The sequence below is a fragment of the Sus scrofa genome, chromosome 15 (assembly GCF_054392235.1).
Source record: "Sus scrofa isolate SSC_HxYL_T2T_F1_AM1 chromosome 15, Sscrofa_HxYL_maternal_Yorkshire_Landrace_v2.0, whole genome shotgun sequence".
NCBI classification, from domain to species: domain Eukaryota; kingdom Metazoa; phylum Chordata; class Mammalia; order Artiodactyla; family Suidae; genus Sus; species Sus scrofa.
In genome coordinates this window covers 115103299-115116677 of record NC_139397.1, presented here as the reverse complement: position 1 = coordinate 115116677, position 13379 = coordinate 115103299, and the positions used below count along the sequence as shown (strand labels likewise).

General features: G+C 34.8%; 1 protein-coding gene across 4 annotated transcripts in view; it reads left to right on the top strand.

Annotated features, from left to right (window-relative positions):
- The window catches only part of PGAP1 (post-GPI attachment to proteins inositol deacylase 1), a 112757-nt gene that overhangs the window by 80747 nt on the left and 18631 nt on the right, over positions 1 to 13379 (top strand). For 2 of the 4 annotated variants that reach the window (XR_014830019.1, XM_021075855.2), the window contains exon 28: positions 35 to 6546. Coding sequence is in view for 2 of the 4 variants with exons in the window: in XM_021075855.2 (XP_020931514.1) it covers positions 35 to 71 (37 nt within the window). In the remaining 2 variants the exon portion in view is untranslated. Of the gene's footprint in view, positions 1 to 34; positions 6547 to 13379 lie in introns of those variants that run through there. The other 2 variants (XM_085000282.1, XR_014830018.1) reach the window with 2 other exon arrangements.

The window sequence follows — 13379 nt, the reverse complement described above, 5'->3', positions numbered from 1 at the left end:
TACTTGTAGAGGGTTACCTCATTTCTTCTCTCAGTTGTTCCTCAGGTCCTTGCTGTTTTGGCATCATTTGAAGAGGGTTTTGCTGTCATCTCTGAGTATCGTAAGTTTGTTTGATTGCATTGCTTTCTTTCCCAGCTTCATGTTCACTATTTATATTTTCACTTACTGAGATCATTAAGGGGGAAGTGATAACCTCATGGTAGACATGGCAGGCATACCAGGCTCTTGTTTGAGAGAAGTAACAAAAGAGATAAAATGCAAAATGTTTGTGTGTTTAATACAAATGGACAGGGAATTTATTAAATTATATACTTTGCTATGGCATACCATATACATATTTAAATAAGGACACATGTGCCTATGTTTAGCTATACAAATACTCATAAACAACTTCTGTACATTTGGTGTCTTGTTTTTTCACCTCTATTATGGTGGTATTTCAAGTTACAGGTTAAGTGTGTCCTTTAACTATTTCTAAATTTGAACTTAGGTCCATGTACAGAAAGAACTTTTTAGAATTCATTAATTTGAATCTTCTACCTTATCAACAGCTATAATCACTATGTTTATATGATCTAAAATCTCCCTGTTTTAGTCATTCCTACTTGTGAATAAAATGTAAAGAGTTTAAAACTCTCATTTGTGACCAGTGCATTAGCTTTTTAAAGCAACAGACTAGGCACACTAATTGTCACCAAAATATTTTCTTGTGAGTGTAGTTATAGTCAAGTCCTAAAGTCTTTTTTTATTCCAACAAAATATTTCATTTTAGGACTATAAAAAGGACTCTAATTAAACATGTTGTAAACAATAGTACTTGGGTCTTTATGTGAAATGGACAGATACACACACATTTTGACAAGGTCTTTATCAAGTCCTAATGTACTTTCAACCCAAGTAACTATCAGAGAACAAGCTGTCTGAAGATTAGCAACAACTGATGTTTCTGTCATTTGAGGAAAGGAAAGTACTGTGTCTTTAAATAATACATTATTTCTACCACTCTTACAAACTATGTTATTTGCTGGCAAAACAGCACAGGTTTATTAGCAGTGTTATTAAAAGTAAAATTGTTTATTGGAAGTTAAGGATTATCTAATTTAGCAAACTTCTGAGCTCTACATTTAACAACATTTTATTTAGAATTGTTTGAGGGTTTTTGGTTTGTTTTTTTTATTTCTTGCCACCCCATGGCATATGGAGTTCCCAGGTCAGGGACTAGATTTGAGCCATACTTGTGGCCTAGGCCACAGCTGTGGCAATGCCAGATCCTTAACCCACCATGCCAGACCAGGTCTCAAAACTGCATCCTGGTGCTTCCAAGACACCACTGATCCCATTGCACCACAGCTGGAGCTCCTAGAATTTTTTGAGTTTTGAATAGCCTTTATACTTATAAAAATTACTCCTGGACCATATTGTTGATAACTAGATCAAATATAGTCTGGACAGGACAAACACTGAGTACTTTTAGTGTTTCTAAAGATTCTTTTGGAGTTAACTACTATTATAATTTGGAAAAGATACTGTAATAGAAATCAGGAACACTTTTCTCTACATTTTTTACACACATTCTGGTAGCTCTTTTCTTTTGTCAGAATGAAAATATTAAAACAGTAGTCCTAAAAAAAATTTATGCCTGATTAACATTAATTTTGGGTCACTTTAACATATATTAAATCATGTATTGGCTAATCTTTAATTTTTTTTCATATTTTGGTGAGATAAATTCACATGTATATAATGGAGTATGTTTTGTTTCAATTACATTATAATATCTACATGACTACACAGTAAGGAATAAGAACTAAAGAACTCTAATAGGCCTAGCAAATGCTTGTTGTCTGTTATCCTGTCACTCCTACAGATGGTGCACATGTCTCTCACATGCACGTACATGAGGCAGATTACCTGATTTGTTCACTATCTAGTTTCTAAACTCTTCTTAGCTCACAGAGACTTTTGACTTACAGCATGGTGTATTCTTTTTACCTCACTGCTCATTAGCGCCTCTTACAGAAGGTGGTCAAGTGAAATAAAACTCAGTAAAGGTAAAACTCAGTTTTCAGTTTAGTTCTTGAAAGCTGAGGAATACAGAAGAGACACAAAGATTATGAGATTTTAAACTAAGGTTGTTGATTCCCAAATCCCCAGACATTTCAGCTGGCCTATATTTTTATCTTAAGCATTAAGATCTGAAATACTGTAATTATCTTGTTTTATCATGAGGTTTAGTATACAACCTTACAGTGTTGCATTTGCAGTTTTAGTAACTTGTTAGTTTCAGGATCTTCTATGAGTAAGGCATTTATTGATTTTTTTTTCATCATCACTTTTGGGGTTTTTTGTGTTTCAGATTTATGAACTTATATATCATAGGAAACAAGATACCTTGTGAAGTTCAGGGCTGGGGAGTTAATTTGGGGTGCATGGCACTCCCCAGGTTAAAGGAAGGCAAAGTATCTTTGTATTATAAAATTAGACCCAGATAGAAACTTCCTGCCATATAAGGTAAATGTAGAAGATACTTATACGAAACAGTAAGATGCTTGAGAGCTGAAATTTTATCCCAGTTTTTGTCTTTTTAGGGTCGCACCCATGGCATGTGGAGGTTCCCAGGCTAGGGGTTGAATCAGAGAGCTACAGCTGCCAGCCTACACCACAGCCACAGCAATGTGGGATCCAAGCCACATCTGCAACCTACACCATAGCTCGCCGCAACAGTGGATCCTTAACCCACTGACTGAGGTCAGGGATTGGACCTGCGTCCTCATGGATACTAATTGGGTTCATTACCTGCTGAGCCATGACCAGGAACTCCTATCCCAGTCTTTTTGAACACAGGACATTTCAAGTTCTGTGATGAACTTTTATTTATAACATAGTGCTCATGCATTCTTTCACAATACATTTTAACAGCCTGAGGAAATAGAAGGTTTGTAAAGCCACTCTCATTCTTTTAATAAGGATGATAGGAAAGAAAAATGAGGTCAGTAATCCAAATCCAAATATGTGTACTGTAAATATTCAGGAATTCACATTGTTTGATAAATTATATTGTGAATATAGATGGCTGAATTTTGTATATTAATAATTTTAAGAATGGAATAAAATTTGGACAAGTGAGAATAGACTGTTATTTCACTTACAGTGAAATGTAGCAGTACACCTGAATTGGTAACATCACTTTCAAAAGTTAGATGATAGTCTAGGTTACATCTTGATTACATTGTCTATAGTTGAAAATTTTTAAATCAAGTACAGTACTTTCTAAAAATGTTTGGCATGTTATGGTGCCAAAAATGACTGTGTTTCGAAATACCAAGTAACCAGTTAATTTCAGATGACTTTGTATAGGGCTTGATATATGTGAGTCAGATTATTCTGTGCTCATTCTGTACATTGTAACTTTGAATACTTATGAAAAACTGTCTCTGTTGATATATTTTGATTAGTTAGTATAAATTCATTTCCATAGTTGCATCCTAATCTTAGTTCAGGAAGTCTAAAAGTAGCCATTTTTGTAAAGTTCATATAATATTTTTTTTAGTGTTATTTTGGTTTTTAGTACTTATATTGTAGAAATGTTACTAGTAAAAGATTTATAGACAAAGCAGAGGACTATTAACTGTTCAAAAGCCTAAGTGATAGGCATATTTTGTATCTCATGTTGTGCTTGTTTTGTTTCATATTGGACTTTTTCCATCCTTTTTTAGGAAAAAAAGACATGTTTGAATTTTTTTAGCTTAAAAACTCTACATTGGAAAATAGAACTGTATTCATATGGTTAGCAAAACATACTTTGCCACCAAAGCTAAATGAAACTGTAAAATACCTCCAGATATTTGTGCCAATGAACTTTTCTTACTATATTGGGATTAAAACAAAAATAATCTTTTCAGTATTTTTCATCTAGGACTTATATTAAATATGTCACTCATCAAAACTTATATTCCATACCCTAATTTTTCTTTAAACTATGTAAAGCTTATAGCATAGTGTGTTATATCTTGACTGATTTCTGGAATGTTTTCTGGTTTCATTGAATAAAGTTAGTTTACCCAGTAACGATCTTTCAGTAATTAGTTGAAAAAATCATTTAAGTAATCTTGGTTTGGATTCATTCTATAAAATTTTAAATTCTGTTGCCCAGATCATTTTTAGTACAGTCATCTCTCATTTATGTAATAGAAGGTTTACTGTGGAATTTTTTTGTTTTCCAGTCAGTCCCTTTATACAGTTGTGTTTCATAGAGGAATATTATCCACCAGAACGTTACATAATACAATGAAGTAAAATTGTAAGATGCAGCTTAAAAGAAATGTTATAAAAAAAAATCAGAATGCAGATACTAAAGTGTTAACATTAGTATGGTAGTGTACTCCTGAGAGAAAAGCAGAAGTACAGTAGACTTAGAAACTCTTGTGTTTATCTGGTTGAAGTTCTTTAATTTCTCTCCTAGAGAAATTTTCAAAGGGCATTTCATTTCAGTCCTTCATATTGTGGTTTCTCCCATCATTTAATGTCACTTAACTTTTTCTGCCCAGTAATGTTGATGCAGTTTGCATAAGAAGCCTTAGAAGTAAAGAGGCAGCAGAGAAAGCCAAGTATTAAAATATTTGGCCTTGATTTAGTTTATCCAATTATCTGGTAAGGACATGGATATTAGTAAAAAGATGATATACAAGACCTAAAAATTTAATGAACATCATTTTTTGCTCTAAGTTGTTTATGTTGAATAATTTTATCCTAAGTAGGAGATGCTTGTATTTAACATAACCATGCTTTCTATAAAATCAAATATGTATTTGTTGGAATATTGGTAAAAATAATTTTATCTGTCTCCATTGTGGAGGGGGGAAAAATCCAATTTTTATTGTATATACATTAGAAAGTTGTACTGTGCATTTACATTTTTGAAAATGTGAAAATGACATATATATTATTTTGAAATGATTGTATGACCACTTCTTAAACTTATGACTAACTATATATGTAGCAGCACACCCATAAGAAACCAGACCAAAACTGAATGCATATTATCACTGTGACCTTGAACTTACAGTCATTTGGGATAAAACAGACTGTGCCTTAAAATGATGAAGAGATGCCCTGCAGTTTTATAACTGTATATTTTATTATGGGTGGTCTTCTCAAATTGGCCCCAAGTCCTTTTAGTTGAGGTCAATGAAGTAAAAGTTTAAAATAAAAGTTGATTGATATTTCCCTTAGTGTTTGCTGAACTGTTGCTCTAGAGTCTTCCCTTAATTTCAGAGTTCCTATTTCAAATTAAAATTGACTTACACTTCATAGATGTAGAAAATTAAATTTGGCTTAAGTTTCTGCAAATAAATTTATTTTAGTAGACAATTGTACTTCTGAACTTATTGCACATGGGAAAATCTTAAATATAATTTTTGTCTTTAATGAGTAATCTTTCAAAGACAGGAATTTTTCCCTAAAACCTGTACTTTTTCCCTCAAATTACTGAGGCATGTATTTGTGTATCAAATAAAGTTAGGTTAGCCAATAATGATTTTTCAGTAGTTAAATACAAACTCAAATTCAGCTTTTTATTTTTAAGCATTATTTTCCCTTTTACTTTTTCCTTCCTAATTATTTTTAAGGTATCAAGAAAGAACTGGCTCCAGTTTTGGGTGGGGTTTTTCTAATATAAAGACTTGCATTTTTACTGTGCTTATTTAAAATAATGGATATAATTTCTGTTAAAAACAAATTATTCCAGTCATAGGACGTTCATGGTCTCTGCTAAAAGATGCCCCCATCTCTGTGTACTCAGAATTTTATGTGTCTTTTTCATTTTCAGTTTTGAACATAAACTCAGCACATTTCTTTCTTCTCATTTTACCTTCAGTACCTCCCATAAAAGACAAAAGTATAGGTTTCTCTAAAAGTATGTAGAAAGAAAACATGTCTTTCCTTAAAGCATGGTCAAATTGAGGTGGAAATAGTCTGGGCAAGGGTATGTAATAAACTACATGGCTGTCAACCTGGATCAGTTTCTATATTATAGTTAAAAGTTTATAGAGGACATACTCTGTGTTATGCTGAGGTAGATTCAGTAATCATTTATTTGCAAATCGATAATTTTGTTCTCATCCAGAAAATTCAGTGCATAGTAACAGTACCTGACAGTGCAAAGGAACTTGTCCTATAGTATATACTGAAAAATGATTGTCACCTTGCAGATTTTTCCATTTAAACATGCATGAACTTCTCCAGTACTTTGTACAATGTATGGTGTACTAAATACATTTGTGTAATTTTGCGTGTGTTTTTTGTATGATATAATTAACATTACTACATTTAACTGGTTGTAATTCACAAAAAGTGCTATTTATTGTACTCTGTAGAGTGTTGTGAATGTTTTTCATCTATGTTTCAGCATTATGGTATAGGTTTTAATAGATAAATATTTGCCTTCAGTCTCTGCTCAGGTATTAATGTGTAGCAATTTTGGGTGCTTTCTTTTTAATCCGTCATAATCTAGTGTTCTGAATGTCCAATAAATTTGGTGAACAAGAACATGTGCAGAATTGCTTACCAGTTCACATACTCCACAATACCATCTCATGAAAACCCCATAGAAATAATTTCTTTACAGCATGTCTAGCATTTCAGAAGTTTGAATGCCTCTAAGCATGGGACATGATATATAACAGGTAGTATTGGAAATACTGGAAATCACAGGTAAATATGGGGAGCAAGATGAATTCTTTTTTTGTGTGTGGGGGGGTCTTTTTTTGTCTTTAGGGCTGCACCTGCAGCATATGGAGGTTCTCAGGCTAGGGGTCCAATTGGAGCTGTAGCTGCCAGCCTATGCCAGAGCCACAGCAATGCGGGATCCAAGCCACGTCTGCAACCTACACCACAGCTCACAGCAACGCCGGATCCTTAACCCACTGATCAAGGCCAGGGAGCGAACCTGCTTCCTCATAGATGCTAGCCAGGTTTGCTAACTGCTGAGCCACGATGGAAACTCCAGCAAGATAAATTCTAGTATTTTCTGGTGTGGTATTTTATAGCTTCTCACATGTGTTTGTCTGGACATTTCATGGTTCATGTTCTATTTTAAGTAATTACACAGCTATGCTTCTTCCAAAGGCCATGTTTTTCACTTTACTTATACTAACTAGATGTATATTCTTGACTGCCCCATTTCCCAAATTACATGGGAATGATTTAGTCACTCTTTTGCAAACTGACTCACTGGTCATCCTAGAACTACTAAATTTGATCTGTAGAGAAGAGACCTGGGATTCTGTTTAGCAAGTTCCTCAGATACAGTAATTCTCAAACATTGCTTTAGTCAATAAAGTTTAATTTCTAGAAGCAGCTAGAAAGAATGTCTTTAGGGTTACAAAATACCAACAGAGACACTGCATATTTGGTTATTTAGTATAGATCTAAACTTTACTATGAAACTGATGAGAAGAAGAAAAGTGAGTAGGACATCTCTTGAGGCATGAGACATATTGATTAGAACAGTGTTTTATAAATATTTTAACCAGCATCTCTAAAATATGAACTTTTATAAATTATCTGCATGTGCTAGATTTTTTTCAGTTTTTTTGGTTTTTGTTTTTTGTTTTTTGTCTTTAGGGCTATGTCCACAGCATATAGAGGTTCCCAGGCTAAGGGTCTAATTGGAGCTTTTGCTGCCAGCCTGCACCAGAGCCACAGCAACACCAGATCTGAGCTGTGTCTGTGACCTACGCCACAGCTCAGGGCAACACTAGATCCTTAACCCACTGAGTGAGGCCAGGGATCAAACCGCAACCTCATGGTTCTTGGTTGGATTCGTTTCCACTGCGCCATAAGGGGAACTCCATGTTAGCATTTTTTTATATTATTGTTAAAAATATCCCCAAAGAGTAAATTTTTTAAGATAATAGGTAACTGGAAGCTTTATTATTTTCCTTGGATGCCTAGAGGATTATCTTGAAACCACTCCAAAATGGAGACTCTTGGTGTATACAACATAAAAATCTCATAGGCCTTTGCCACTGGTTTTTCTTTTTTCAATTCCCACTTCATCTTCACTTTCTTTCCATTATATATACATGGGTGCTCCCATGGCAGGCAAAAAGTTCCTGGGCCAGGTATCAAACCAGCACTACAACAGTGAACCCAAGCCACAGCAGTTCCAATGCTGGATCCTTAATTGAGGCACCGGGGAACACACAAACACATATATATTTTATTGCTGAAGAGCAAACTACAAATTTAACTGCTTAAAACGCCCTATTTATTTACTCACAGTTCAGGAGGTCAGAAGTCTGGGCATATACCAACCAGGTTCTGTGCTTAGAATCACACTTCTGAAATCAGGTTATCAGCTGGGACAACTGTCCCATCAGAGACTCATTCAGCTTGTTTGGTGGAGATTCCTGTTTTCTTGCTTGCTATTGACTTCTGAACTCCATATGCCTTTCCCCGACTAGTCCTCCACAAAAGGGCAGCAGCAAAGACCAAGCGACAAAATTCCTCTCACTTCTTAAACCTCTTCAACTTCCTTTGTCTCTGATCCAGATTTAGAGGGCTCCTGTTAGTAACTAACTCAAGGTCAACCTTGACTACATGGGCAAAATCCTTCTTGTCACTTAAGGGAATATGAGCATACTCCCATCATACAGCTTCTGCCCACTCAGGGGGCATGGATGATACAAGGTATGTTTGTACACTAGAGGCTGAAAATCTTGAAGGCCATTTTAGAAGTCTGCCTACCATGCAGTATCAGGGAACTAAAGTATCATAATTGCTATGCTTAAGTCATATTTTACTCCATACTTTTAATTGAAAGAGCTGATAAATATAAATTGTTTTGGTGGAAAATATTTGATTATTGGATTGAATTTTAAACAACCCTTAGAGAAAATGAAAACAATCTCCCATTCCTGTGTGTGTGTGTGTGTGTGTGTGTGTGATTAGAAATGGTTTTGTTCTTTTTTTTTTTAATTGTATGGAGTATAGTTGGCTTACAATATATTAGTTTTGGGTGTACAGCAAAGTTAATCGGTCATAAATATACATATATCCATCCTTTTTCAGATTCTTTTCGCGTATAGGTTATTAGAGAATATTGAGTAGATTTTTCCTGTGCTATACAATAGGTCCTTGTAAGTTATCTAGTTTATATATAGTATGTGTATGTTAGTCCCCATCTTCTAATTTATCCCTTCTCCCTGTGTTTACCTTTAATAACCATAAATTTGATTTCACAATCTGTAAGTCTGTCTCTATTTTGTAAGTTTTTATATAATTTTTTATTAGATTCCTCATGAAAGTGATACCATGATGTTTGTCTTTCTTTGATTTTCTTCACTTAGTATAATAATCTAGGTCTATCCCTATTGCTGCAGATGCCATTATTTCATTCTTTCTTATGGCTGGTAATATTCTATTGTATATATGTACCACATTTTCTTTATCTCTTCTTCTGTTGATGGACATTTATGTTGCTTCCATGTCTTGACTATTATAAATAGTGTAGTGCTGCACTGAACACTGGGGTGCATGTATTTTTTCAAATTATGATTTTCTTTGGATAGATGTCCAGGAGTGGGATTGCTGGATCAAATGGTAGTTCTATATTTAGTTTTCTGAGGTACCTCCATATTGTTTTCCATAGTGGTTGTACCAATTAACATTCCTACTGACAGTGTAGGAGGACGGTTCTCTTTGTTCCACACCCTCTCCAGCATTTGGTATTTGTAGACATTAATGGTGACTATTCTGACCAGTGTGAGATTCTGACCAGTACCTTACTGTAGTTTTGATTTGCATTTCTTTAATAATCAGTGATGAACATTTTTTTCATGGGCCTACTGGCTGTTCATATGTCTTTAGAGAAATGGCTGCTTAGGTCTTCTGCCCATTTTTCAATTGGGTTGTTTTGTTGTTGTTGTTGAGTAGTATGCGTTGTTTATATAATTTGAAGATTAAGCCCTTGTCATTTGCATTGTTTACAACTATTTTCTCCCATTCTGTAGGTTGCCTTTTCCGTTTGTTATTGTTTATGGTTTCCTTTTCTGTGCAAAAACTTGTGTGATTAGGTTCCATTTGTTTTTATTTCTATTGCATTGGAAAACTGCCCTAAGAAAACATTTGTATGGTTTATGTCAGAGAATGTTTTGCCTATGTTCTCTTCTGAGTGTCCATTTTTTATTGAAAGAGAGAGGGTGCTACACAAGCTGTTTGTTTATTTTGGCGATTAATCCCTTGTCAGTAACTTTATTTGTAAAGAATTTCTTCCATGTGGATTGTCTTTTGGGTTTTTTTTTTTTTAATGCTTTTCTTTGTGCAAAACTTTTTAAGTTTAATTAGGTCCTATTTGTATATTTTTGTTTTTATTTTCATTTCTCTAGGAGATGGATCCAAAAAGAGATTGATTTGTCAGAGAGTGTTCAGCCTACGTTTTTGTCTAAGAGTTTAGTATCCAGCCTTGCATTTAGATCTTTAATCCATTTTGAGTTTATTTTTGTGTATGATGTTAGAGAATCTTCTAATCTTCTAATTCCATTTTTTACCTGTAGCTGTCCAGTTTTCCCAGCACCACTTACTGAAGAGACTGTCTCTTCTCCATTATATATTCTTGCCTACTTTGTCATAGATCATTCGACCATAGGTGCATGGGTTTATCTCTGGGCTTTCTATCCTGTTCCACTGATCCATGTGTCTGTTTTTGTGCCAGTACTATACTGTTTTAAAGACTGTAGTTTTGTGGTAAAGTCTGAAGTCAGGAAGCCTGATTCCTCCAGCTTCTTTTTTTCTTTCTCAGAATTGCTTTGGCTATTCAGGGTCTTTTCTGTTTCCATACAAATTTAAAAAAATTTCTTGTTCTAGTTCTGTGAAAAATTCCATTGTCATTTGATAGGGATTGCATTGCATCTGTAGATTGCCTTGGGTAGTGTAGTCATTATGACAATATTGATTCTTCCAGTCCAAGAGCATGGTATATCTTTCCATCTATTTGTGTCATCTTTGATTTCTTTCATCAGTGTTTTATAGTTTTCAGAGTACAGGTCTTTTGCCTTCTCAGGTAGGTTTATTCCTAGGTGTTTTATTCTTTTTAATGCAATGGTAGTAAATGGGCTTGTTTCCTTAATTTCTCTCTCTGTTCTGTAGTTAGTTTGTATGACTACAAGAGATTTCTGTGTATTAATTTTGTTTCCTGCAACTTTACCAAATTCATTGATGAGCTTTGCTAGTTTTCCTATAGAATCTTTAGGATTTTCTGTGTATAGTTATCATGTCATTTGCAGTGACAATTTTACTTCTCTTCCAATTTGGATTCCTTTTATTTCTTTTTCTTCTCTGATTGATGTGGCCAGGGCTTCCAAAGCTATGTTGAGTAAGAATGGTGAGAGTGGAATCTTTGTCTTGTTCCTGATCTTAGCAGAAATGCTTTCAGCTTTTCACCACTGAGAATGTTAGCTGTGGGTGTGTCATATATGGCCTGTAGTATGTTGAGGTAAGCTCCCTCTATGACAGCTTTTTGGAGAGTTTTTAATCATAAGTGGGTGTTAAATTTTGTCAAAAGCTTTTTCTGCATCTATTGAGATGATCCTGTGTTTTTTTTATTCTTCAGTTGGTTAATGTGGTGTGTCATACTGATTCACGGATATTGAAGAATCCTTGCATCCCTGGGATATTTACCATGTGCTCATGGTGTATGACCCTTTTAATGTATTGTTGGATATAGTTTGCTAATATTTTGTTAAGGCTTTTTGCATTTATGTTCCTTAGTGATACTGGCCTGTTAATTTTTTTGTGGTATCTTTATCTGGTTTTGGTGTGAGGGTGATGGTGGCCTTGTAGAATGAGCTCGGGAGTGTTCCTTACTCTGCAGTTTTCTGGAAGAGTTTCAGAAATATAGGCATTAACTCTTCTCTAAGTGTTTGATAAAATTCACCTGTGAGGCCATCTGGCCCTGAACTTTTGTTGGGATTTTTTTTGTTTTGTTTTTTTGCTTTTTTAGGGCCACACCCACAGAATATGGAAGTTCCCAGGCTAGGGGTTGAATTAGAGCTACAGCTGCTGGCCTGTACCACAGCCACAGCAATGCTGGATCCAAGCCACATCTGACCTACATAAAGCAATGCCAGATCCTTAACCCACTGAGTGAAGTATCCTCATGGATCCTAGTTGGGTTCCTTAACTGCTGAGCCACGAAAGGAACTCCTATTGGGACTTTGTAAATTACACTTTCAATTTCAAGACTTGTGATTGGTCTGTTCATATTTTCTATTTCTTCCTGATTCAGTCTTGAAACATTGTAACTTTCTAAGCATTGTTTGTTTTTTCTAGCTTGTCCATTTTATGGGCACATAGTTGCTGGTAGTAGTCTTTTAGGATTTATTTTGTTCTTCATTGTTTTGAACAGGCAGAACTTGGATATGGCCTTAAATTAAGGAAGAGTAGACCCTCTTGCCTTATCAAATGAATGGAAATATTTTACTGTACTTAATACACTTTCATGTTGGGTATTTGGTATGGGTCAAGAGTAATGACTCTAAGTCAAGAAAAATTATATGAAATGGAGCTTTTAAAAATGCTTCTAGTGATTTGCTTTTCTCTTGAATCTATTTGGAGAAAGAACCAAGTTTCATAGACTTCCTAGTATGCTTAAATCATATCATGTTAATGGACATCTTGAGGCTTTGCAATTAAGTGCTCATTGGAATATTCATATGTGTAAGTCAACCTATCCTTCAATATCAAATAGTTCTGTGAGGCGTGTTCATATTGACACGTGCTCAAAAAGATTCTGTCACTATACTTTTTACCGTAGTATTTGTGCCATTTTGATCAAGAAAGAATTATAGAAGGTTAAGAGAAAGAATAATCTAGGGAATTGGAGTATGTTTTACTGAAACAGTAAAGGCCTTTTTACTATGGAACTGCAAAGATTTAGTTAGAAGGTGTTTGAAGAGTAAACTTTATGATTCAGTCTCTTCATTCCCTGGCTTGCAGACAATAACAGTATTTTATGTGTTGGACATTACAGAGATTGTTGCCCTTAAGAAAGTGATAAAGGATTGGAGTGGAGGAGAGAGGAAGAAAACCTTTCTATAAAAGTTTTGGCCTACTGGAGAAAAAAAGAATTTAGTTAAGAATGGAACTTGGTTTACCCTTTTTAGAAAAACAAGGTATGCAATGTAGTTGCATTTTAAACTGGCAATATGTACTATTCACTGCATTTAAAAACCTTTGTTCTGGGAGCTCCCATTGTGGCTCAGAGGAAATGGATCTGACTAGTATACATGAGGACGCAGTTTCGATCCCTGGCCTCGCACAATGGGTTGAAGATCTGGTGTTGCCTTGAGCTGTGGTGTAGGTCGCAGACATGACTTGGA